The sequence below is a fragment of the Microtus pennsylvanicus genome, chromosome 13, assembly GCF_037038515.1.
Source record: "Microtus pennsylvanicus isolate mMicPen1 chromosome 13, mMicPen1.hap1, whole genome shotgun sequence".
Lineage (NCBI taxonomy): Eukaryota > Metazoa > Chordata > Mammalia > Rodentia > Cricetidae > Microtus > Microtus pennsylvanicus.
Window position 1 is genome coordinate 55,140,375 of NC_134591.1, and position 27,223 is coordinate 55,167,597.

General features: G+C 50.6%; 1 protein-coding gene across 2 annotated transcripts in view; it reads left to right on the forward strand.

The window, feature by feature from the left end:
- The first annotated feature begins 17,337 nt into the window (after nucleotides 1-17,337).
- The window catches only part of Heyl (hes related family bHLH transcription factor with YRPW motif like), a 17,773-nt gene continuing 7,887 nt past the window's right edge, over nucleotides 17,338-27,223 (forward strand). Inside the window, exons 1-4 of one of the 2 annotated variants that reach the window (XM_075946107.1) lie at nucleotides 17,338-17,485; nucleotides 23,786-23,852; nucleotides 25,144-25,227; nucleotides 26,985-27,066. In XM_075946107.1, the coding sequence (XP_075802222.1) occupies nucleotides 17,406-17,485; nucleotides 23,786-23,852; nucleotides 25,144-25,227; nucleotides 26,985-27,066 (313 nt within the window). In that variant the 5' untranslated portion in view covers nucleotides 17,338-17,405. Of the gene's footprint in view, nucleotides 17,486-21,192; nucleotides 21,457-23,785; nucleotides 23,853-25,143; nucleotides 25,228-26,984; nucleotides 27,067-27,223 lie in introns of those variants that run through there. The other variant, XM_075946108.1, reaches the window with a different exon arrangement.

The window sequence follows — 27,223 nt, forward strand, 5'->3', positions numbered from 1 at the left end:
AAACGCGGGCTTTGAATAAAGGGGAGTGCCCAGTGTTGACTCCAGCAGCTCCCAATCTAGCAAGCCATCCTCACTCGGTCTCTGAAAACAAGTTCTCGAGGGTCTCCGGAAGGCTTTGGCTCAGAAGGATGCAGAGGGAGTGAGAAGCCAGATTCCACTAAAAGGTAGACGTTTTCTTCAAGTACGAGGTGCAAGCAACCAAGCCACCCTTACAATGGAAATTTCTGAATTCACTGCAAACATGTCAAGCTGTCTCACCTGCCACAACAGCTGGTGTCACCCATCATGGTAGTCTCCCTTACAAAGCCTCGGCTTCTTCATGCAGCTCTTCAGACAGCCTGTCCCAGACGGAGGTGGCATGAAAGATGGAACCTGGTTTACTACCTTACTGCCTTTGTGAACTGGACCTTTGCTTTCCAGCCGGCAGGCATGGTCCTTAATATTCCTTCTCTGATGCTGTGGTATGGCTCCAAGGATGCCAGATTCTCACCTATCTCCAGCAGAATCGGAGGAGGAGAAGGAAGAGGAGGAGGAGGAGGAGGAGGAGGAGGAGGAGGAGGAGGAGGAGGAGGAGGAGGAGGAGGAGGAGGAGGAGGAGGAGGAGGAGAAGGAGGAGGAGGAAGAGGAGGAGGAGGAGGAGGAGGAGGAGGAGGAGGAGGCAACAACGATGACCCTTGGCCCAGTGGTTGGTAGCTTCACTGCACAGGTGTCCTGTGTTCTGCCCTGAAGGCAATGTGCAGAAACCTCTCTTGCCAGTAGGTGGCACTGCAGGCTGGCATTCCATTGTGCCTGTGGGTTACGTTTCTCTCCTTCCATGCTACAGATTACTGTCCTGGACTCTAGGAGCCAAAAAGGACTTCAGGTGCTCTGACCATGTTTCTGGAACATCTCTATATGACGAGCCGGCAGCTCTCACCGAAAACCACTGTGATGGTGTGTCTGGAGAAACACCTGTGACCATAACCTGCAGTATAGACTGAATATGTGTTTATAGGTGTGATGGACACACTTCTCTGCTGAGGACTGTGTGTGCATACTTGTATGTGTGTCTGTGTCTTGTGTATCATACACACCTGTAAGCTTGGAGTGTGTACGGATGGCTGTCTCGGTAATTTGAGGATCCTGGGCCCCACTGATTGATGACCAGCCTTACTCCTTGGTCCTGGCTGCCCCCCATCATCTCACGGGCACTGCATGTGCCTCACTCAAGGGCCATGGAGGCCAGGCCGCTCAGTCTTTCTCTTTAGTTTCCTGTGTCTGTTTCACTTCTGTTGCCTCTGACTTCTCCACCTCCTTTCCCTGTGGCTCTGCAGCTTTGGGGAGGGAGTGACAGAACCAGATGCCACCTGACTCAGTCTCCCCACATCTCTTCCCTCCTCCAACAGAGCCAGGGCTAATATGGTCAGATTAGGAGCTACCCTACGGCCACTGTGAGGCAAGCTGACTTCCTTCCTGGCCTTCTGTTCTTGCCAGCCCTGGTTTACCTTTGACCTTGACTGGGAAGTGTCTTCCTGAAGGGCCATACCACCACAAACTGACACTGATCAAAAGGTTGCCAAGGTCATTGCAAACATACTGTGTGAGTGGGGTCACAAACCCTATGTGTAAGGAGCCACTCAGGAAGCAGATAGAAGTAAAGGGCATTGGGCTAGGTCTTGAGGACAATGGCATCCAGGGTCCTGTACCTCTCTGCCATGTAGAAATTTGAGCTGGTAGGACCTGATGTTCCACTGTGTTTTGTTTTGTTCTGAGAAGTTAGAATCTGAACTTTCAAATATTGGCAACTATTTCAAGTTTAGAAAACACTGCACAGGCCAAAGGAAGCTTACCTTGTCTGCTAAATCTATCCCTCCGATCTCCAGTTTGCTCCTACTGGCCCTAGCCAGCTGAATGGGGCTGTTAGACTCAAGTAACTGAGAACGGAAGGACATTGCTCTCAGAACCACAGCTTGGGGTCTTTATGAGACCTTGGGGATGGTGTAGAACATCCCCTGTGTGTTTAAAGGCTTGGGTACAAGCTGGGCATGGAAGTGCATACCTGTTATCCCAGCACCGGAAGCTGAGGTTAGAGGATGCTAAATTCAAGGCCAGCCTGGCCTACCATCAAGACCCTATTAAAAAGCAAACAAGACAAAACAAGAACCTGAATGTCCTTCTGTACTGTGGCACACGCCTTTAATCCCAGCACTAGGGGACAGAGGTAGGTGGATCTCTGTGAGTCCAAGGCCAGTCTGGTCTACAGCGTGAGTTCCAGAACAGGCTCCAAAGCTACACAATGACATCCTGTTTCAAAACAAAAAACTGAACAAATGGGCACAAACCTCGTTCTTAAATCAACACACCTATAATCTTAACTTCCAATTTCCTGTCAATAGTGTTCCAGTATCCCCTACTGAGAGCAAGGTCAAGAACGAAACCCTCACTGTAGCAAACCCTGCGCTGGCCCACCTAGCAGTAGCCCCCTGTTTACCTCTGTCTCCGCTGCCCTGGGCTCCTTCACCTGGCCTCGCTGGCTTGCTGCTTGGCGTGAACCCCCAAGTGCCTCCTTGGAGAGCGGGAGCATGTCCAAGGGGGTCTGTGACCCCCTTACCTGGGACAAGAGTGGGCAAGCACCGTTTTTAGCCCCTCCCCGTTGCCGACTTTCAGCATATCAGTGGCTCCTGGTCTGTCCACCCATTTCCTGGTCAGATGATAAAGGTGCTACACGCTTATTGCTGTGAGTGCTTCCCCTCATGTTCGTCCTATGCCTTCATTCCACAAGGGTTCTGCTTCCTAAAAGCCATACAAATAAACAGCCATTCAAATGTATTTATATTGTCTTCTTTTCTGCCTTCCTCTAAAAAAAAAATACTTGCAAATGAATCCAGAAGCTGGTATAAACCCTAAGAAATCTGGCTCTGTTGTTATTTTAAAACAAGCTAGGTGGTGGTGACACACGCCTTTAATCCCAGCACTCGGCAGACGGATCTCTGTGTGCTGGGGGCCAGCCTGGCCTACAGAGTAAGTTCTGGGATAGCCAGGACTATACAGAGAAACTTCACCTCAAAAAAAAGAAACAAAGAGAGAGAGAGAGGGAGGAAGGAAGGACAAAAGGAAGAAGGAAAGAAGAAGGGAAGGGGAAGGGAAGGAAAAGAAGGAGGGAAGAAAGAAAGGAAGGAAGGTACGAAGGAACGAAGGAAGGAAGGAAGAAACCAGTCTTGCAGTTGTTTGCCGAGTTTCTGCCACAGAAATGCTTCTAGGACCTGGAATTGGAGATACAAGTAGTTGTGAGCCGCATGTGGGTGCTGAGAATTGAACCTGGGTTGTCTGGAAGAGTGTGCTTAACTGCTGAGCCATCTCCCTGTCCCCTCTGTTTTCATCTGTCTTTTTCTTTCTATTCTTTTCCCCAAAGCCTGGTCTTAGGCTGGGCCACTGTGGCTTGAATCCTTGCAGAGGCAGGTGGACCTTTGTGAGTCTGAGGCCAGTCTAGTCTGCATGGCATAGTCAGGGTCAGTCAGGGCTACACAGCGAGGCCCTGGGCATGTTTTTCTGATGTTCTGAGCTTCTTCACTCTTTTTTTTTTTAAAAAAAAATACTTATTTATTATGTATACAATATTCTGTCTGCATGTATGCCTGCAGGTCAGAAGAGGTCACCAGACCCCATTACAGATGGTTGTGAGCCACCATGTGGTTGCTGGGAATTGAACTCAGGACCTCTGGAAGAGCAGTCAGTGCTCTTAACCACTGAGCCATCTCTCCAACCCCAAGCTTCCTCACTCTTACTGAAGCCCCCACTGCCCTTCTACCATGAAGCTCTTACAAATGACATGGTTTTCAGTTTTCTCTCTTCCTCTTCTACCTTCTCCTGGCAGCTGCCTGGATTTGCAGCTTTTCTTTCCCTACTGTTTTAATCTTAGATCCCTAGTAAAATTGTCCTCAAGCTTCAGAGAGAGAGAGGGAGAGAGGGAGAGAGAGAAGGTCTTGCCATTTAGCTCAGAAAAGCCTCAAACTCAAAATCCTCCTGCGTCAAATCTCCTAAATTCTGGAATTTCAGAAATGTGTCCCCAAACCTGCCTGGCTCGAAATCCGGTGATGCTCAGGTCTCTCCGTAGGCCTCTCTTTCATGAGGGGGAGATGCTGAGGCGGATGGAAGATTGAGCCCCTGAAAGGAGGCTTCTCCACATCCACTGACCGGATCTGGACCACCTAGGAGGCAAGCCGCTAGACAGCTGTGAGGGATCAGCTAGTCTCTGGGCAGACTTGTGAGGAATTCGTTCTTACGCTGAGGTGGGAAGATCCTCACTAAACGTGGGCAGCACCATTCCCTGGGCTTGGGTCTCAGACTGTATAAGAAGAAAGGAAGCTGGACACGAGCATCCATCACTGCTTTCTGTGGATTTGATGTGGCCAGCTGCTTAAAGCCCTGCGGCCTTGGCTTTCTTGCTAAGATGGACTGTACCCTTGAACTGTAACCTTGAGCTAAGGTAAGACCTTTCCCCTTAAGTGGCTTTGGTCGGGTGTTTGTCACGTAACAGGAGAAGAAACAAACACCCCAGCGGAGCTGCAGCTGTGGACTCTATTTCCTCTAGAGCTATCAGCGTGAGGGAGAAGTGGGAGAGAAAGGATATGAGATTGGGAAGGTCACCTGACACTCATCCCAACCACACAGTCCTTCCTCTGTACCCCAACATCTCCCTGCATCTCAACAGGGTGGCAGAACAGCTGTGGTCAACTGTCAGGTGGGGCTAGAGTTATCTGAAGCTCCACTAGGGCTATGGCGCGGGGGGGGGGGGGGGGTGTCCTGCTTCCAAGGTAAGGCGGCTGTGGCAGGTAGTCTGCAGCTGGTCAGTTTGCCTGAATGTCCTCAAGAGACAGCGGTTGTGAAAGGAGAAAGAAGACATTGGTTGTTGATGACCCAGCCTCAGGAGCAACACTTCAGGAGCCATTGTCTATGGGCCACAACCCTGATTCAGGATGAGACAGTCTTACCCAAGGGTGTGACTACCAGGAGGGAAGCAATCTGGGCCAATCGGGGGTTGGCTACCACAGCTCATACCTCCTAAGGCCTGGTATAGCCAGAAGCCCCCAAGGTTGTACTAGCCCTTCCTGTGACTTCTAAGACTAGAAGGAAAGATGCTTCCTTGATTCTCCAACCATAAGTCTTCTTTCTCTCATTCCCACATCCTGGTCACCAGGGGAGGGGAGGTGCGTGGTCTTTCACTTCCTCCCTCCAAGCTCCCGCCCAGCAGGTTCCTAAGTTCAGGAGCCCTAGAGCCTCCATCTTGGGGGATGTCACAGCAGTTGTGTTTGCAGATGTCTTGATGGCACCAAGACATTTTTATAATGTCCATTGACAGGTGATCCTGGAGCTACTCACAGTGGTTAGCAGCGGGGGGTCACATCTAAGGCAGGGGAAGCGGCTGAATGGAGGACGGCTGCCGGGACTGAATCCTCTACTTTCTGACATGCTCCCAAAACTGGATTTGAGGACAAAAACACCATGACACGAATGTGCCTTGGCGCTGAAACACAGGAACAACAGAATAGAAGGCGCCTGGGCACCATTCCTTCTTTCTGTGTGCCCTTTCCTTCCTACTTGCTGAGCTCAGGGATGGCCCAAGAGTTACATATTTTTCTCCTTTTATTTTGCTCATTGGCCACACTCCCCAGTAGGTCACTTTAAAAACAAACAGTCTTGACAACTATGACCATAGTTCATGAGGGTACACTGTGTTCTCTAAAAGATGTATTTAGGGGCCAGGCGATGGTGGCGCACACCTTTAATCCCAGCACTTGGGAGGCAGAGGTAGGTGAATCTCTGTGAGTTCAAGACAAGCCTGGTCTACAGAGCTAGTTCTAAGACAGGCTTCAAAGCTACAGAGAAACCCTGTCTTGAAAAAAAAAAGATATATTTAGGGCTGGACAGATGGTTCTGTGGTTAAGAGCACTCGCTGTTCTTGCAGAGGACCCAGGTTCAGGTCCTAGCACTTACTTGGTGACTCGCAACCATCGGTAAGGCTGGATGTCAGCTTGTCACCTGGATCCAGAGTGGTGCTGTACTCCTGTAGCCCTGGTACTTCGAGGCTGCAGCAGGAAGAACCAGGATTTCAAACCAGCCTAAGTTACACGGAGAGTCCCCATCTCAAAGAAAAGAGGGCAGAAGGGGAAGAGGAAGGTAGGAGGAGAGGGAAGAAAAAGGAAGGGAAGTAGACCCTTCAGACCAAACAAAACACATACACAAAACCAACTTATCAATGGACTGCAGGTGTCTCTTACGGGCTACACTGTCCTGACGCGCTTACACGGCTTCTAAAAACAGAATAAACAAACAACCGCATTTTTGTTAGTTGTTTTGTTTTGTTGTTTTTGAGACAAGGTCTGACTATAGATCATGGGCTGACCTGGAACTTTCCGTGTAGATCATAGGTCAAGCTGTGCTGCCACACCTGGGTCTTGAGAACATGTGTTTATTTATTATTTTGTTTTGTTTCGTGTGTATGGGTGTTTTGCCTGCATGTGTGTCTGTGCACCACTTGCATGCAGTGTCCAAAGAGGACAGAAGCGAGCACTGAATCTCCTAGGATTGGAATTACAGTGTGAGCCACTATGTGGTTACTGGGAATTGAACTGGGGTCCTCTAGAAAAGCCATCTCTCTAGTCCCTTATAAGATGTTAAAAGATAAAACTCAAGAATTGCACATGTGGTGGAGAACGCCCTTACTCCCTGAACTGGAGAGGCTGAGAAAGGGAGTTTCAAAATTTGACATCAGCCTGGGGTACATCTGAAGGCTTTCCCAGAAAATAAACAACTAAGAACAGGTTTCTTCCTTCCTTCCTTCTTTCGTTATTTCCTTTCTTCATTCCTTCTTTCCTTCCTTCTTTTCTTCCTTCCTTCCTCCCTCCTTTCCTTCATTTCTTTCTTTCCTTCCTTCCTTCCCCCCTTCCTTTCTTCCTCCCTCCCTCTCCCTCTCCCTCCCCCATTTCTTTCTTTCAAGACAGATTCTTGCTACATAGCCCTGGCTGGCCTGAAACCACCTACACAGAGCAAGCTGGTCTTCCGGGATTAAAGGTGTGGGTCACTATACTTGGCTTCAAAAATAATTTCTAAAACCTAGAGAAATGTTGAGCCATCATTAAGTTAGTTTGAACTATGTGTCTCCAAGCCTCAGGAGTGAACCGGCCTCTTCATTTGAGTGACTCTGAGCAGAAGTGCGTGAAGTGGTTTCCTATGGGGACTTTGGAGAGAAGCAGTTCCCTCTGTATGGAGGCAAAAATATTGGTTGCCTTCACCCTGCTCTTTTTTCTTTTTCCTGAGTTGGAAATACAAGTAAAGTTTTTTATTTACATCTTGCAGAGAAAAGGAAAACATTTGTCGGGTATAGAAAGGAAACTGAACGCCAAACTGTCACTGCAGATTTAGAGCCATCCCCCGTGAAACGACATGTGTTGGGCTGTTCCAGCTGCTCTACCAAACTCCCAGAAACTTGGAGCTTAGAGACAATGGAAACCGAATTCTCAGGCGAGACGTGGACGTCTTTAATTCCAGCACTTGGGAGGCAGAAGCAAGATGATCTCTGTGAGTTTAAGGACAGCCTGTCTACTCGCAAGTTCCAAGATGGCCGGGACTAAACAGAGAGACCCCCATCTCAAAAACAAACAAACGATTGAACAAACAACGAAAAGAAAACCACCTTTCTCAAAACCCTGGAGGCTGAAATTGAAGATCAGGCATCTGGCCAATGGAGTTTCTGTCTCATAGATGGCCACCTCACTGTGTGGTAGAAGGGACAAAGGCTGCCCCGGTCTCTTCCCCACAGACACTGACCGCATTCATGAGGGCAGACCCTCATGAGCTAATTTCCTCCCCTGGCCACACATCCTAATATTATCTACTGCTGACTGTCACCACAGCAATCAGGGGCGAGGAGAGCCCAACAGGCAGACTACAGCTGTCTTAATCTTCATTTGGAAGTCTTGGAAGTTCCGCTGTGTGCTACAAAGCACCTCCGACAGATAGTGTAGTCAGGGGTGTGAACTTGTCACGTGCCTGCTGGCTGACCTTGTAAAGCCCACCCCCCCACACAGCGGCCTGGAGGGCATGCCCCTGGGGTCTCCCTTTCAGGACACCTGCTTTAGAAATGTCACTGCTCACAGACTGCAGGGGTCACACCTTCAGCCCGCAGCTTCCAGGGGCAGCTGGATTCTTTTTCGGATTCTTTCTCCTTCAATACTGCGGGAATGACTGGGCATAGTGGGGCACAAATACCAGGCATTTCTTTCTAGTTTTTTTCTTTTAAAAACAACTGTGTGAGCTGGGCAGTGGTGGCACATGCCTTTAATCCCAATACTCAGGAGGCAGAGGCAGACAGATCTCTGTGAGTTTGGGACCGGCCTGGTCTACAGAGCGAGTTCCAGGACAGGCTCCAAAGCTACACAGAGAAACCCTGTCTTAAAAAAACAAAAACAAAACAACAACAACAACAATAACAACAAAATAAAGAAAGAAAGAAAAGAAAAGAAACTCGGAACCTCATACACACACCACAAGAATACTTACCCCCTCAGCCATCTCCCCAGGCATCATGTTTGGCTCTTTCTGAACTAAGATTCTCCTGTCTACTCTGGACCTGCTCATGGCTCCCTCACAACCAAAAGATTGCCGGTGGCTCTTACTCTGCAAGCTTCCTTTGTTGTGGAATAGTCTTTTTGTACACTGTGAAGATGTGTCACTGATTGGCTTAATAAAAAACTTAATGGCCAATAGCTAGGCAGGATTTTGGGGGCAGAGAGGGCACTGGGAAGAAGGGAGCCACCAAGATATGAAGAGCAAGCAGGATGGGCAATACAGAGATGAGGTAATAAAGCCCCGAGGCAGACAGTTAATGAATAAAAAATGGGTTAATTTAAGTTATAAGAGCTAGTTAGAAATAAGCCTAAGCTATTGGCTGAACTTTCATAATTAATAATAAGTCTCCATGTCATGATTTGGGAACTGGCTGGCTGAACAGAAAAAGACTTGTAACACTCCTTCCTCTTTCCTCTCCCTTCTCCTTCATAGGACAGAGCCCCATGTCATGTCCCACAATTCCCAGGGAGATGGGAACGAACATCTACTCACTCCAGATTGGGAACCAGTGGCAGGTCAAACAGTTCAGATACCAGCCAGAGTCCAGCTCGGTGAACTAGTGAGCTTTCCTGGGGGTACTTACAGGAGTAGGGGTTAGGGGGTAGTTACAGGAGTAGGGGTGAGCTGTACTTACCGGAGTAGGAATGAGGGGTGATTTACAGGCACAGAAATGACTCAGGACATTCCCCAAAAGCCCCCCAGCCTGGTGACTGTTCACTAAAGCTGGGAACCCAGAGCTCACTGCACAGCTTGCAGGCAGCTCAGCAGGGGGACTGTCCTCTCCAGGCAGCTGGTCTATTCCAGGCAGCTGGGCTAGACTCCTTTCTCCAGACAGCTCAGGCGGTGTCTGTCTCTTCCAGGTGGCTCAGCTGGTCTTGGTCTTTTCTCGGCTGCTCAGCTTGTCTAAGGACTTCCCTTTGGAAAGTCCTGTGTCTTTATGTGCTTCCCTCTGAGACCGAAGGTTTAATCTCCAGGCACTGCTCCACAGCACGCCACCATGGTCTCAGGGCCCCCTCTGCTCCCTCCCACCTATCCTTCCAAGCTGGTTCTCCAGGAAATCTCTTGTCCCTCCGGCTGGGCTCAGCCTTGGTCTCCGAGAAGAGCTAAAGTGGCATAGCCTTCCTGGGCCATTAACCCATGTCTGTCTACACTCAGGAGAGCACAGCACTGGGCAGTGTATTCTTAAAAGCCTCCATCATCACTAAGAAGTGAAGGAGAAGTGTGGTTTCCCTGACAACACAGAGGACCTAGTAGGCTCCAATTCCAGCCATATCAGCTACTTCCCAAGGCCTTGGATCTCACCACCATTGGGCCTCCATATAAAAACATCAGAGAAAGAGATTGGAGGCAGAGAAAAAGAGCCCTTGACTGGATTCTAACCCAGTTTCTACTACTGACTTTCCTGTTCTGGGCTGTTTTAACTCCGTTTACACAGTGGGACTTTGATTTAATCTTAGTGGGGAAAGGCAGAAATGGCTGCTTTGGGGCTTTAAGCAATGACTTAATTCGGGGCCAGCAAGGTGGGATAACAAGTAAAGGCACCTGCTTCCAAGCCCGATGACCTGAGCTCATCCCTGGAACTTGTACGGTGAAAAGAATCAACTGTGCGCTTTTCTTTGACCTCCAAACATGTGCACACTTGTACATACACACACACACAAACACACACACACACACACACACCCCATAAAATGAAAAATGAAAGGGAGGAAAGAAGGAAGGAAGGAAAGAATCTGGGGATGTAGCTCAGTTTATAGAATACTTAACTAGCAGACATAAAGCCCTGGGTTGTATCACCCACATAAAACAAGGTGTAGTGGCACACACCTATAATCTCATTACTTGAGAGGTGAAGGCAGGAGCATAATAAATTCAAGGTCATCTTCAGCTACACAGTGAGTTAAAGACTGGCCTGGGTGACATGAGTCCCTGCTCCCTTTACCACCACCACCACTATCACTCCCCCTCAAAAGAAAAAGATTTAATTACGGTGGTAGGACTTAATTACTGTGGTGAACACCTGTAATCCCGGCTCTTAGGGATGCTGAGGAGGAAGGATAACAAGTCTGAAGCCAGCCGAGCTACACAGCCAAATACTATCTGAAAAACAAAGAAGGACCAGACGAGAAAGCCCATCGATGGGAACCTACTCTCCTCCCCTGCTACAGAGAAGGCCCGGGTCTAAGAGGAGCTGAGCAGCTTTCTGGGACCAAGTTAGGTCCAAGAGCCAGAAAATGAGCCACCCTGTCCTCATGTATGAGCATAGCAAGGACCAGGGTCTCCCTCTATCCCTGCCCCACACCCATGGCCATCAGACTTCAGGAAGCTCAGCTCTTCCCTGCCTCCCACAGTGTCCTGGTCCTGCTGACATCAGGCACACATGGAAGAGAAATCTGTGAGATTCCAGAGGGGCCTGAGTGTGGGAACCAAGGCAGATGTTGCTGGCACTGCCCCAGGCTGAGTCTAGTCCAGAGCCCCTGGGTGCTGCCAAGGGGGCTCTGGAATGTGTCTGGAGCCTCTGGCTTCCTCTATGGAAGGCTGTCCCTTAGGGCCTGGGAAAGCTGGGAGGTTCTGAAGGTCATCCCAGCTCTGAGCAGCCATTTCAGGACTCGGGCTATTTCAGCATGGGAGTGAGGAGCGGGGGAGTATCCAGCAGCAGGTCTGCAGGTCACTCTCAGGAAGCACCCCACATACAAAGACAATACGACCATCATGACCTCTGTAGTCCAGGGCTAAGAAAAGGGAATCAAGCCAGTATCATCCCCCGCATTATGCAGAAAAGGAACGGAGAGCGTGTGTCTTTGTTCATGTGTGTATGTTATAGACAGACAAATAGACAAAGACAGATGGTCCCACTCTCATCCCCACCGGCCCCAGGGGAAGCTGTGCACCGCCTGTTCCACACATGTGGCTCCCAGCAGCTGCACATTCCGTCAATGACCAGCTGTGGTGGCAGCTGTGGAGGTGGGGGTGAGTGCTGATGGGTCCCAGGAGGGAGGGCGGGGGGGGGGCGGGGGGGCAGGAAGGGCCTGAGATGAGCAGGGGTCATGGGGTGAGACAAGGAAGCTCATAACATTCTCAGGCTGCACCACAGAGCAGAAAAGCAGCCGCTAGGAACCTGGGCCTTGGCATAGAGCGTCTGGGAAGGTCAGGGAAGCCCCAGAAGGCCCTAACTATTGCTTGGCATATGAAGACTATACAGTGAGATACGTGGGCCTGCATCTCAGGCAGGCCTTACAAGAGGCAGGATTTGGGAATGACCATAAGAGGTGAAGCCAAGGGTGTGAGCGAATCACTTAGGGAGAGGATGGGTAGAAAAGGTGCACCCTCCATACACCAGGCACTGTGCTGGGCCGCCCTCATTTCGTGCCCGCACACCTACAGCAATAAGAGCTTCAGCATTAGCCCACTTTATAAATGGGGAAAGTGAAGCATCATTGTGAGCACCAGTAGGTATTCCTGCCCCTCTGTGGATCCTAAGGCCTCAGATGCGAAGGAAGCAGCAAGGCACTGCAAAGGACCATATGGCCCTAAAGCGCTATGGGCAAAGGGACAGTCCTGGTCGCAACTGTGCTGTCTTCCCAGTGGTCACAGCACGGCGTCCTCCACAGAGAAGGTGGAGATCTTCAGGGGCCCTCCTGCTTCTGTCCTATCACTAGACATTTAGCCACCATGTGCCAAACACCCGCTATGTGCCAGACTCGGCTAGACATGGGAGTTGACAGCAACCAAGCCTAGCACAATTGCTGCTTTTATGGGGTTCCAAAGCAGTCCCCAAGGCAGATGTAAATTATTGCACAATTCTTAACTTACCAGCTGCTGTCAAAGCATCTCTTGCTCCTATCCATCCCCCCGCCATGGCGTGAGAGGCCGTGTAGTCAGCCCAGCTGAGGTCTCTGCGAAGCTGGTGTCACGTATGGACACGGGGTGGCTAACCACTAGTAGCCTGGGCCACATCTGTCTGGTGGTCTGAGAGAAGATGGGACTGACCTAGCATGACCTCAGGGATCAGAAAAGTACCGTGAGAGCTGAAGCCCGTCCCTGAATATCTCCAGCTTGCTCAGGGCCAGAGCACAGTCACAAGGGGAAGTGGGGAGAATAGCCGTCCTTTCCCGGTCTCCATCCTCTTAGCCTGAGGCTGCCCGGCACTCCAAGCACCCCCCACCCTTACCCCTGTGCTTGCAGCTGATCTCTTCATCTCCAGCCAACAGGTGGCTCCTGCTGGCCCCAAGGCTGCTTATGGTCCCTCTCCCCCGACCCATTCCCTAGACACACCTATTTCTGCATCCTCAGAACTTCGGGCTGATCAGCAAGACCTAGGGATCCTCAGCACTGGGATTACAGGTATACACCACCACACTCAACTTTTTTGTTTGTTTGTTTGGTTGGTTGGTTGGTTTGGTTTGGTGTTTTAGACAGGGTCTCACTATGCGACCCTGGCTGGCCTGGAACTCAGCTCATAGAGATTCACCACTCCTGGCTATGAAGCCTGTTTGTAATGCCTACCCATCTTAAAACAAAGTAAAAGCAACAGACCCTAGTTAGACTTCACACTTCTCTTCCCCCAGCTTAGGTACCGCCCCAGTCAAGCTTCTCAAACAAGTGTTCTGACAGCGCATAGTTACTGTACACCTATTATCTGCTCTCTTAGGGCTTCTATGGCTGTGAAGACACACCCTGACCATGGCAACTCTCATAAAGGGGAACATTTAACTGAGGTGGTGGCTTACAGTTCCAGAGGTTCAGTTCATTATCATCATAGAAGCACAGCAGCTGGGAGCATGGCAGTGTGCAGGCAGACACAGTGCTGGCTACATCTTGATCAGAAGGCAACAGGAAGTGGACTGAGACACTGAGCAAAGCTTAAGCAAGAGAGACCTCACAGCCCGCCCCTACAGTGACACACTTCCTTCAACAAGGCCACACCTACTTACACAAGGCCACACCTCCCAATAGTGCCACTCCCTATGAGCTTATAGGAGCCAATTCCATTCAAACTACCACACCTGCCCAACATGTCCCAGGTGTACACTTCAGCAGTAAACACAAGGCATATATTTCTGTCGTCACTCAGTTTACCTTCTTATGGGACGTGGACAGTAAATAACTAGACATATATAATATTTTTTTTTTCGAGACAGGGTTTCTCTGTGGCTTTGGAGCCTGTCCTGGAACTAGCTCTGTAGACCAGGCTGGTCTCGAACTCACAGAGATCCGCCTGCCTCTGCCTCCCGAGTGCTGGGATTAAAGGCGTGCGCCACCATCACCCGGCGACATATATAATATTGTGTAAATTATACTGATGGCTACTGTGGGAAAGGGTTCGCAGAGGTAGAAGGCTTAGACCGATGGGAGGTTAGTGGCTACGGGCACAGTCAGGAGAGTTCTCTCTAGCATGTGACGCTTAAGCAAAGACCTGGTTGGAGTGAGAGCTGATAAGAGCTGACACGTGCCAGACTTCAGGAAGAAAACATCAGCATAGTCAGGGGCTCAGATTCATGGACAAGCATGGAGCACCAAGGGGGAGGAAGGCAGGAAGGCTGGAGTTGTTGCGGGAGCAAGTCAGGAACAGGCTGGGACGAAGCTAAGGAGATAGGGGCAAGTACTAATAGGTGGCTGTACCTCTGGTGCTCCCTGGACCATTCTGGAATAAATACTAGTATTGTGTTTCTTCAATCTTAAAGATGCTGAGGGTTAGATGATGAGTTATACACATACCCCCTGTGGCAGCAGGGAAAGCAGCCAGCGTTTGGTTTAAAATGTGATGAGAAGCCTGTGGATAATATTGAGCGGGAGGTGGCATGCTCTGATGAGATTTTAAAGGATCACAACCACCAGGCAGTGGTGGTGCACTTCTTTAATCCCAGCCCTTGGGAGGCAGAGGCAGGAGGATCTCTGAGTTCGAGGCCAGCCTGGTCTACAAAGTGAATTCCAGGCCAGTCAGAGGCACACAGAGAACCCCTGTCACAACCAAGTCCTGGCAGCCCTCTTTGGGCTCCTGCCTTCTGAGTGTCCTCATCTTCCTGGGCTACACCACTCGCTTGCAACCTGCTCGAGTGACTCCGAATTTACCAAAAGTAGCTGGGGTGTGATAGGAAGTAGCTAGGAGATGTCTTAGCCAGAGAAACTTTAGCCCCGTCCACTGGTTAGCCAGCTTTGAATGTTAGTAGTATGAAGGTTGAGCAGGCAGTGTTGAGTTAGCACTAGCCAATAAAAGCATCATGGGAACTACACATATATCTGAAGATATTCTAGCAATCGCAGTGGAGGCAGAAACAAAAGCCAGGTACCATGGCTTACACCTGTAATCTTGGCTCTCAGGAGACTCAGGAGGCAAGAGGCTCTTGAGTTCAACATCAGCCTGGAGTATGGGCTGGCATAAGAAAGAAGACAAAAGAATAGGGAGATGAGGAGGGGAAGGAAAGGAGGAAGTGAGAGAAAATAGTTGGGTTTAAAAAAATCTATGTTTTTTTTTAACTACAAAAAAAATTCTTATCTAGAGAGATGGCTCGTCACGTAAAGATGCTTGCCACCCAATCTGACAAGCTGAGCTGAAACCCTTGGACCTTCACGGTGGAAGGAGACGATGAACTTCGACAGTCTGTCCTCCATTCTCCACAGGCACACCACGCATGCGTGCATGCATATATACATGCACACACTAGAGAAATAGATAGTAGTAATTTTTAAAAATTCTATTGTGTTGCACTCAGGAATCCAAGCCATTCCTGTTTCAAGTTCTTCAAAGCCGTGTGTGGCTCAAGGCCGTTGTGTTGCTGGCCCAGAACTAAGTTTAGTGCCAGGTTGCAGCACTCTATAATAATAAAATATTATTATAGATAATAAAGCCCAGTTACTGGCCTCCGAGATCAAGCTGCCTGTGACATCCTTGCTCTTCTTCCTCTGCCTGTTGGCCATGGGCTGATTTACTCTGCCTCTGTCCTATCATTTGCAAAGGTGAGGAAATAATCACTATTGCTATTTCTTCACTTGGGACCTTTCCTGGTGCTGTGATAAGTACCCACAGCAAAGCAGCAAATAATAGGCTCCGCCTCCACCATTGGTCTACTCCCCTAGCTTTAAATAACTCCAAATTCTAGATCTCTTTTCTGAACCCTATACTCCCTATTTAATTGTGCAGTGGATTTTGAGGACCTGGGACATCTCTTGTGAACATGTCTACCACAGAGTCCTTACCTTCCCCTGTAAATTGATAGGGGATAGCTTCCCTATATTGCTATAAAGATAGCTTCCCCGCCAACCTTTGCTGTCTCGGCCAATTACACGGAACGAGTGTCTGCCTTTCCAGGAAACGCAGAGTGCATGGACTGGGGAACCTCTCTACTGGTTGAGGTTTCCACGGCTTCACTCTGTGCCCCTGGCGAGAGTATTTGGAGCAGCAGAGTTGGTAGGTGCAGCTGGGAAGGCCCGCAGGGCTTCCTGAAACTGGGTGTTTATGCCAGGCGGGGTCTGTACTACCTACTGTCTGTGTGCCTGGTTTCTGTACTCGGCCAGGTGGTTGTGTGGGGGTCTGTACGGCAAGAGACCTGTCTTTCCTGTCAGGAAGTGTCTACAAGTAGACTTACTATTGAGTGAAACTGCAGACATCTTCTGAGGACCGATCCCAGTTCTCTACACCAAAAGCTTGCTTTCTTCTGTGCCCATCCCAGTGAGCAGGACGAAGGGCTGCCCTCTGCACACGGGGGGTGTGTGTGTGTGTGTGTGTGTGTGTGTGTGAGAGAGAGAGAGAGAGAGAGAGAGAGAGAGAGAGAGAGAGAGAGAAGGGGGGCACTTCTCTGAGACAATGACCTAGGACGATGACAGCTGAATCTCCTCTCTAGGGACAGGAACTCTCACTGACCAAACAGCTTTGTCTGTTGTCAGACAAACTCCCCCAGAAAGAGAAGCCCAGGGCTCCTTTCTTCTCTTCCTGAGGCCTGATAGGAAAGCTCTGTCATTAAGTGAACTGGGAACTGACTCCCAGGGACACCCCACCAACCACCGCACCTTCCCTACCTTCTACCTTCCTGCATTCAACAGTACAACAAAGTCAGTACAACAAAGGTCTTGGCCACTGTAACGTACTCGGGATGTGTGGGCAGAAAGATCAGTAGTTCACGATCATCCTCTGTTACACTGCAAGTCCAAGGCCAGTCTGGGCTCTAGCAGACCCTGTCTTCTTCTCTCTAAACAGCATTTGCCTGAGACCAGCCTTCTCAGCTGACCGGCAGCAGCCGTCCCTCTTGGAGTTCATCACAGACCTTTGAAGCGCACTCTGCCTCCCACCCCCACTCACTTTGGTTCTCTGCAGAAGGAATGGCTGAGAAATTACTGTCCAAGAGGTCACAGACACCCCCAGTAACCTTTCAAACCTATCTGTCTGCCCTGGACCCCATGGAGCAGGAAGGTGCAGGTCTGTCCCTCCCAAAGCTGAGGCACTGCAGAGCTAAGCCTGTCGCACATAAACTAGGGACAGATCCGGAGTCTGTCTGGGCTTTCCCCCGGGGCCTCCCAGGGCACCTGCCCAAGGCCACCCAGCGCGCCAGTCCAGGCAGCGCCGGTGGAGCGGAGCCGGACCTCCCAGCGGCCGATGGGGGCGGTGACCGCCCGGGGCCTTCCCACGGTTCGGTGGCGCGTCACCGCGGGGGCGAGGGGGCGCCGGGGCGCTCTGGGCTGCGGTGCAGGAAAGGGCCCTGGGAAAGGGCGGTGTCGGCTCCCGGGCCGGGGCGGGGCTAGGGCGGGGCCCACCGACCAACTCCACGGATCGCAGGGCTGAGACCCCACTGCCAGCTCTCGCCATGAAGCGGCCCAGGGCGCCCAGTGGCTCGGATGGCGAATCTGAAGGAGCCATTGACGTGGGTCGGGAGAGCGACCTCAGGTAAGACAGGGTGGGGCTGAGGCTGTCTAGGGTGAGAGAGAGTCCAGCACACTCAGGTGTGCGCAGCAGCAAGCAGGTGTCAGCCATGGTGCGGGGGTGTGTGCCGTGTCTCCAGTGTGTCTATAGCACCAGGGCGGTAGATTCCGGGATACCCCTGGCCAGCTAGGGTTCAGGACGCTGGGATGGAAGTATGGAAGTAGAGTTCAGCTGGGGATATACTATGCCATTTAGCTACACCAGGGATGGATGCCCCTGGGAAGTTTTCCTGCAGATCTTAGAAAAGCTTAATAGAGTATATTCCACATTCTGTTGCCCGCCCTTCCTTCCTTCCTTCCTTCCTTCCTTCCTTCCTTCCTTCCTTCCTTCCTTCCTTCTTCCTTCCCTTTGGTTTTTTTTTTTTTTTTTTGCTTGCTTCTTTGTTTGGTTTTTTGTTTGTTTGGTTGGTTTTTGAGACAGGGTTTCCCTGTAGCTTTGGAGCAGCCTGTCCTGTAGACCAGGCTGGCCTCGAACTCACAGAGATCCGCCTTTCTCTGCCTCCCGAGTCCCGGCGCCCCTAATTTATTTATTATGAAGACATCTGTACTTTTCCAATTTACCCTTCTTTGGGATCAGTTTTCACATCGTGCACAAAAGAATGGGGGGATATTTTTCCCTTTAAGCACCTTGAACGCGGTAATTTGGGTTTAGGTACAAAAAAAAAAAATCATACCCAATTTGCAAGAGCCTAGACTCCAATCTCAGTGCCCCGTTAACCAAACTACCCAAATTGCCAGTGTTGTTCCACTTTTGTTAAATGATCTGACCTTTAACCTGTGGAACAAACTGAACTTGTATAGTTCTTGCTACTTCCCAGCTCTGTGGCTCCATCAGCTTCAGTTTTCTGATCTGTAAAACGGGAATAAACAACAAAGCCAGCTCCGTAGGTTGGTACAAGGCAAGTGGAAGAAGGAACGCCAAGTCCTTAGCAGCTCATGGTGAACGCTTGGTGTCAGGCTCACACTCGGAGTCTCTAAGCCCCTGCCACCCAGCCCACATGTGCCACCAAGTCACACAGAGCCTGCCTTTCTCTCCTTTCTCCTTTTCTCTCCTCCCCTTCTCCCCACACTTCCTTATTCAATACTAGGGATTGGATCCAGAGTCAGGTGCATGCTACTCAAGTACCCTACCGCCATGCAGCTTTGAGCCTTTGGTTTCCCGGCCTGGGTCTGTGTCCGCTCTGGGGAAAGGATAAGAGTAGGAAGGGACGAGAGAGCTACCGAAGTAGCTTATCTCTCTTGGTCTTCTAAACCTTGCCTCTCCTCACCATGCTTGTGCCCTGGCACACGAAACACACACATAGCTTTTTTTTTTAAAGAGGCTATGACCAGGCATGAAGACACATGCCTTTAATTCTAGCACTTAGGGGACAGAGACAGGCAGATTTCTATGGCTACTTTTCAAGATAGTAAGATGCTATCTCAAAAAAAAAAAAAACAAAAAACAATGGCAATAGATATCTCTCTCATCTCACATGTTAGGGGATTTATAATATAATTCCTTATGTAAACCCTTTAAAATTACGTAGCAGAAATGACTATTTATAGCAGTAATTCTCAAGGCCAGAGCCTGCTATAATAGGGGGGAACCAGGACCCCATAGTGATGGAGAACAGAACAGCTCAAACTCAGGGCCGTTGGGTCTTCAAGGAGCAGCGAACAGAGTTGATGCCAGAGAGCTGAGATGAATCATAGCCGGCCTCTCTCCTTCATGAGTGTACAGCCTGGGCAGGTACTGCCGAGGGCTACAGAGATTCTGGATTGGGTGGAAGAAGAGTGTCAGCTTTGAGGACCCCCAAGTGGGGAGAGGCCACTCACAGCCAGGGACGATGATAATGGCTTCCTGATGACGGTGGCACTGTGGCTGAGGTGTAAAAGGTCACTGCAGGTTCTTTCCCCTTTATATCTTTGTGTCATTTTAGCCAGAGCTCATTGTCAGAGACTGTTCCAGAAGACCAGACCCCTCCAAGGAGGGAAGGCAGCTGGACATCTGGCAGACTGACTTATAACATGCCTCTTTGTAGCACTTTCCAAAGGGCCCTCCCCCCAGCAGACATAAATGCTTCAATTCAGAGACCACTGAACGATGCCTGCTGTGGCCTAGACCCTGGGCTGGGCATCAGAGCCCAGATGTATCCTGCTCAGCCTCTGCCCTCGGGGAACTCTCAGGGAAGAAGAGCTTCATGTACAAAGAAAGCCAGATAAACAGTGGCAGGGGCCACAGGGCTGGGGCAGCCAGACTCTGGGGGTCAGAGGCAGTGCACAAATCCTCCACATTCAGAGCCGTGAGACCACAGGGGCAGGGTGTGTTCTGATGTCACCAAGGACATCTGTCTGGTGGGAGCGACCTGCTCCATCCGTGGGAATCACCCACAGAGCTCTTGTGTGAAGTCGGCCCCCTGAAACAGTCTGGATCCACACAGAATACGGCCTCTCTCTTACCCATCTTCAAATATTTCCTGAGTGCCTCCCACATGTCAGACTCGAAGTCAGGGTCTATGGGCTGTTCCTGTATGATTTAAGGCACATGGTAGTCTTTGAAGTCAAAGAGACCTGAGTTTGACCCTCTCCACCATTTCCTTGTGTAAGTGACTTTACTCTTTCCTGAACTACTGACGTTTTCTTTTTCTTTGTTTTTTTTTTTTTTTGCTTTTTTAACAAAATGAGTGTATAACTATCTGCCTCTGAGGGTTAGCCTTGGATGGGATTGTATCTGCATATGGCACATAGCTTCTTGCTTTGGCAAGCGTAATTTCCAATGAATGTTTTCACATTGTGAGGAGGGTGCCACATTGACAAGGCAGCAAAGTTTAGTGGGAAAACTAGCAATCTAGAGATTGCTTTGTGGGGCCTTCTCAACTCCGTATCTGTTGCACCCCTCCCCCTAAAACTGTTGTTTTTTTCCTAAGGTCTGTTATGCAATGTATGAGACAAATGGCTACGTTCTGCTGTCTAGAGCAGAAAGTGCAGGCTGCAAGGGAGACATGGTGGGAGGGTGCATGTTTGGAAGGCATTGGCAAGAGTTCTGAATTAAAAGCCGGTCGATCTGGGGCTGGAGAGATGGCTCAGTGGGTGAAGAACATAGGCTGCTCTTCCAGGTTTGGGCATCATAATCCAAGTTCCTAGGGATCTGTGCATTTTTACACAGACATACACGCAAGCAAAACACCCACTCTATCTATCTATCTATCTATCTATCTATCTATCTATCTATCTATCTATCTACACATAGAAAATATACATACATATATTTCTTTTTAAAAGGCAGTGGATGTAACTGGGATCCTGGGTTTTCCTCTTACTTGCAGTGTGGCTGGCCAAAGGTCCTTTCCCTCTCTGAGTGGTCTCATTTTTACAAGCGGTCTAAGTTCTGTGCGACTGTCCAGCATTGATTGGAACACTGCCTTTGCTTGATACAAAATGAATGAAGTCATCTCCAAAGGTCGATGTTCCTAGGTGGAGTTGGGACTGGGGGTGTTCAGGACTGGCAGGAAGACCACTTAGAAAACGACATCACCTGAAGAGACTGCCCTAGGATCCTGTCTAGGGGCTGCAGGAAGCCCATGGAAACACTAGCGTTCACCATCTCCTCCCTGGATCCATGAAGATCTGCCTAGACTCTCAGAGGAGAGGCTCCCAGCCCTCCTCCCACCGTCAGGGCCAGATCCCAGGCTGTGGTGAGCTCTGGCTGGGAGCCTTGAGGATAAGGGGATTGGAGGACCAGTCAGACAGACAGGAAATCAGACTTAAGAAGGAAAACAATGCTGAATTGGAAGCCAGCAGATAGGTTCCCAGGCTGCTTTGCTCCTTTAGCAGCTGTGTGGGCTGGCCAAGCCACTTGGGCTCCCTGAGGCTCAGCATCCTCATCTGGAAAATGGACTTTTATAAAACCCAGAGAAGAGATATTCTTGGTGGTGGTGCCAAGCAAACTGTAAGGTGAGATTTGCCTGGGGAATCTGGAGGAAGAGGCAGACCAGCTGACAGAGGGGACTTGACCAGGAGGCTGGGGAAAGGTGGATGGTGCCCTTAGCCCTGAAGCTGGGTGTTGCCTGTCAACCTCTGACAGACGGTCCCTGAGGAGGGATCAGTCTGTGAGGCAGTGACGTGCACAAGGCTAACCCAATACCCAGGGAGATGCTTTATCCTGCCAGGGAAACAAAGGCTGTATTTCTTATGTACCTTGGCTCTTAGAGCTTGTCCCCAGTGAACCAGGGAAGCTTTGTAAACAAACTGCCCTACAGATCTCAGGCCCTGGCTCACAGGGCCGGCCTCCCAGGAGCTTTCGCAGGCCTCTTAGTGCCTCTGTTTGTCCAGATGTGCGGGTGAAAGATACGTCTTTTTCCAGATGTGGTTGGAACAAGCCTGAAGCAATGTGCTATCTGGTCTCTCCTGAAGCTGCTTTTCTGTGAGGCATTGAGAATGACCGAACTTCAGATGCCACCAGGAGAGTCACACGGGCTGAGACCCTCCTGGTGAACTGCCTATGCCCCGTCCACAAAAGTGCAAAAGGCAGATTTCTATGGTGTTCATATTTATGGTCTCTGTGACGCTAAAGATAAGGGTGGGAGTTAAGAAATCCTATGAGATCTGCTGTGTCCCAAGCTTGTTGAGGACCTGAGCTGTAACAGTGAGTGAAATGGATGAGCCTCATAACCTCATGGACCTGTCTGCTGGAGAGATGGACTTTAATTAAATAATCGTGCATGGATAAAACAGTAAAACAGCGTGTGGACACAGGAGTCTGGGAAAGTAAACAGCAGGGACCACGTGACAGACTATCAGTTCAAAAGGGGGGCTCCTAAAGGAGGTGGCAGTTGAGTGGCAATCTGAAGGATGGCTGACGTCGTCAGGCTGTGGTGGGGCGCTGAGGAGATGGACTGGACCAGAGATTTCTAGACTACAGAACACACACACGAACGTAGGAGAGTTAGTGTATTCAGATTAGAGCGTGCAGAGCAAGAGACAGCTGAATCGAAGAGGTGACAGGAACCAGTTGGACCAACCAAAGGATGATGTTTTGGGGTCTTAAAAACATTGAGAAGCCAGGGGGGGCGATTTAAGAAGGTTAAGATCAAGTGTGCATTTAAATGCTCGCTCTGCTGGTAGTGGCAGGAAAAACAAGTGCACTGGGACCAAGGGGAGGCTCTTCTTGTACGCCTGTGGGTGAGAGACAGAGGGCCATGGAGAACAAGAACACACACACATGAAACTAGAAAAGGCTCAATCACAGAAAATGCCAGAGAACTAGAAGCTGGGGGTGACCCTTACTGAGATGGAAAACCTAGGTAGATAAGAAACAGGTGCCAGGCAAGCTCATGGGCTTCTGTTGAGATGTTTGTTGGGGTTCCAAAACAGCAGGGGAGGCACCTTGCTCAAAGGTGTGAAGCGTAGCATCAATAGGGTTGGGTCCTTGGTGCTCTCCAGGGAACCTCTGCCTTCTGCGAGGACAGCTGGAGCAAAAAGCCATTCAGAGGGGAAGCAATTGGGGTCTCTGGCCAAAAATCTGGACAGGAAACCCCTCTGCTGAATCTTTGTAATACAACTATCGGTGTTGGAGCAAACATCCATCATTCAGCCTGGGCTTCAAGAGGGAGCCACAGGCATAGGAGGCAGGGCGAGGATACTCGGCCTCGTGCCTCCTGGGAGGCCAGACCACTGTCCCCAAGCGTGCGAGAGGAGCCTGTGACCCAGATGCCGCCTCCACCTCGCCCCCGGCCGCGCCGCGTGGGAGGAGGCGGCAGCTGCGGGCCGGGCGGAGGGCGGGCGGCGGCGCTCCGGCCCGTGGGAAGCAGCGGCATCTGCGCTTTCCACGCTCCTTCCCAGCGGCTAGCTCTGAAATCCAACCCTCCCGGGCCGGCCCGGCGACCGCTGGCCCGCGCCCTCAGTCAACCCGCCCCTGGGATCGGGTTGCAGGACCCGGGAAAGAGCATCTCGGTTCGCGGTTCCCCGACGGTCAGCCGTCCGCAAGGGCGGGCAGGGGGTAGGCGAGCTACCCACGTCCTCCAGAGGCTGACAGACAGGAAGCTAGGCGAGCACAGAGGATTTGGCACCAGACAAATGGGTTCCGGGAAGAAATGAGAGCAGGCGACCCCTTCGCATGCTCTGTGTCCCTTCCTGGTCTGGGGGACTAGAACCACCTGGGAGCCCTACTCCACCCACCACGCATTCAGGTCCTGGCCTGCTTCCAGCTGGGCCTTCTAGGTCAGCCTAGGCCAGGGAGATGGTCTCTCAGCTCTGAGAAACTAGCCTTTCTCTTTCTCTGCAGCCAGATGGCCAGACCGCTGACCACCCCCAGCCCTTCACAGATGCAAGCCCGGAAGAAGCGCAGAGGGGTGAGTGAGCAACAGGCTTTGAGGAGCACAGGCGGGGTTTGCACTGAATCCCAGGAGGCCTTGCCCATCATCCCAGCTGACTAGACAGAGTTCAAACCCAAGCTCTGCCCATTGCAATCCTGGTGGCTGGGTATCCACCGCTCCTCCAATGTCTTGCTGCTTTTTCTTCTGAGTGACAGGGAGCACCTACCTCAAAAGACTGATTTGTACCCAGGTGGTGGTGGCACACACCTTTAATCCCAGCACTCGGGAGGCAGAGACAGGAGGATCTCTGTGAGGTCGAGGCCAGCCTGGTCTACAGAGGGAGTTCCAGAACAGGCTCCAAAGCTACAGAGAAACCCTGTCTCAAAAAACCAAAAGTAATAATAAAAATAATGCCCTTTAACCCCTGCCTCAACCTCCCAAACGCTGGGATTGCAGGCATGTGCTACCTGGTTTTTGCAGTCCTGAGGATTTAGTTCAGGCCTCATACATGCTAAAGGCAAGCACGCTACCAACTGAATAAATCCCCAGCCCACCAAGGGCAGTTCTGAAGACTGAGTGCATTCCTGTAAACTCTGCTGAGCACCTGACAACGGACCATTAATACTCTGGTTCTAGTCTCCCCTCTACCCAGAACTTCGTCCTCTTTGTGTGGATCAGGGTGGTGCAGAGGGGAGCCCCCTGCTAGCAGCTCTCTATCGTACCCCACTCCTCCTTGTCCTAAAGATCCAGAGGCCTGGGATCTGGCAGGAGCCAGCCATTCACTTACTCACCAGAAGACTTAGGCAAATCGTTTTTCCCTACCTCGTATTCTGCCTCTAAGAAGTGATGGATTATAATTTCTACCCATCTATGAGGTTTCTGTTGCCAGAATTGTGGGGAAAACAGAGAGAGTGTGAATGAAGGCCTCTGCACTTGGGGAGAACAAGACCCAGCATTCTTCAAGGGTTCTCATGATCCAGAAACTGGAGGACTAACTCTGGCCCGGCGGGGTCTCCCAGGTCTACACCGGTGCTGAGGCTGGTGCCCCCATGCTGCTAGGCAGTGCCCTGCTTTACCTATGGGGAATGCCGTCCCTACAGACCAGGACCAGAGCCCTCAGTGCCAGTGCCGGCTCTGCACTTTTACTGTGCGACATTAAGCAAATTACTGTCATCCTGAACTCTCGTTCTCATCTCCATAAATAAGGAATAGATTTATCCCCCAGGAAAAAAAATATCTCTGGGGAAAATGTGAGTCGGTGTCCAGCAGGGCACACTGGAAAGTGTGATGAAATGCCTTCAGGGAACTTCATGTCACTGGTTTTCAGATCATAGAGAAACGGCGCCGAGACCGCATCAACAGCAGCCTTTCCGAATTGCGACGCTTGGTGCCCACGGCCTTTGAGAAACAGGTATGTGACATTGCTGATTGGGTAGGAGGCAGGGTGCGGTTCCCGTGGTATCGCTTACAGCCGGCAGAGCTGTGATCATTTATAAATAGCTGTCCCTGGGGTCTGGGCACTTGTTGAAGATCTGAGTTCAAATCCACAGCAGCCATGTAAAAGTCGAACATGGCTGTGCACACCTGTAGCTCCAGCACTGGGAGGCAGAGACAGGCAGATTCTAGGAGCCAGGACAGTGAGGACTTGGGTTCAGTCTGGGTCTCCCATTGTGGGAGGAGAGAGATGGCTCTAGCAAGCTGACCTCTGAGCTACACACACACACACACACACACACACAATTAATTCTTAATATGTAGGGCTAGAGAAGCAATCCAGCAATTAAAAGCATGTGCTGCTCTCCAGAGGACTAGAGTTAATTCCCAGCCAGCAGCTCACAACTGCATACAACCCCAATTCCGGGAGATCTGATGGTGTCTTCTGGCCTTTGCAGGCGCCTGTACACACATGAGCATACATTCACACATATACACACACTACATAGAAACAATAAAAATCTAAGAAAAAATAAGATGGAGGTCAATAAGAGGATGATACTCTATATTATCCCCTGGCCTCCATATGTGTACACGCACATACACAAGGTGTGAATGTGCCACACGCATGTGTATACACACATGTATGCATAGTTGTCACTGGCCAGGGACAAGGGGAATAGATGATTATTCTTAGCAAGGTGTCTTGGGTATGGTGGCTTTATACCTGATGTGTTCCTTTGGGTTAAATCCTAAAAGTGATCCTGAGAGGCAGGGATTATTCTGCACATCGCACATAAGGAAGTGAACGGCAGAGCTGTCATGTAATATCTATCTACTATTACAAGGCTAGGACATATCTGAGCAGAAACAGCACGGAGCTGTATCACGTGTCTGCAGACCTTTCTAGAGCTCTTTGATAGTAAAACAGACCACTCAGGGAGTAAGCAGCTGTTGTTGAACATGGTGCGGGGCATAAGGTGGAGAGACAAATGGTTGTATCAGATCACCCCAAAGATCCTTACCCTTTGCTCAAGGCTCAGGTCACACGGCATCTGCCTTCCCTTAGGCCAGTAAGTCCAAGTCAGCCATTCCACAGATGCTCATTAAAGCCTTCTCAGAGCCAGCAATGAACTAGACTTGGTGTCTGTCTTTAGGGGACTGGCATAGAGAGTCTGACCCTCAGGTTTCCCACGGGGGCCAAGGTTCCCTGGAGGCTTAGGAAACATCCCCAAGAAAGAACGGAGGAAGGGCAAGTGCTTCAGATGCTGTGCTGGGACCTGGGGATACTGAGGTCGGAGGTGGGTTCCCAGGATAGCAGGTCTGTGGGGCAGGTGATGGTGAATAACAGCCGGAGTCCAGTGAGGGTGAGGAGGCCATGGAGACAGATGAGTCTTTCTGGGAGAGAGGTGGGCTGACACTCACTGAGAGCATTTCAGCAGAGAGGCGCCCAAGAGGCAAGGTGGAAGGAGACTAAAGAGGTCTCCATCAAGGCAGTCGAGTCAGGGAGGGATTTTAGGATGGAAGCCCCGCAATGATGCGAACAGGCGGACTGAGAAGGGAGCTGGCGAGCACCCTTTCAGACTTGGAGAACTTGGAGAGAGGAGCAACCCTAGTGGTCAGGGCGTGGGAGGAAAGGGAGGAAATCCTAGCGGTGAGTGTGGATGGGGACAGGAGGGCAGAGAGCAACAGCAGTCACCTGCAGGCTGCACCCTCTGCCTTTGGTACCCACAGGGCTCCTCCAAGCTGGAGAAGGCCGAGGTCTTGCAGATGACGGTGGATCACTTGAAGATGCTCCACGCCTCCGGTGGCACAGGTACAGTGTTACTCACACTACATGTACTTTGCCATAGGTCCGTAAGGATCAACGGGTGAGCTCAGACTAGTAGACAAAGTAGGTTGTCATTGCCTTTCTGTGGAAGGACCGACTTAGATTCCAGCCACCATTTGCCAAGCTCCTCTCTCTTCTTATG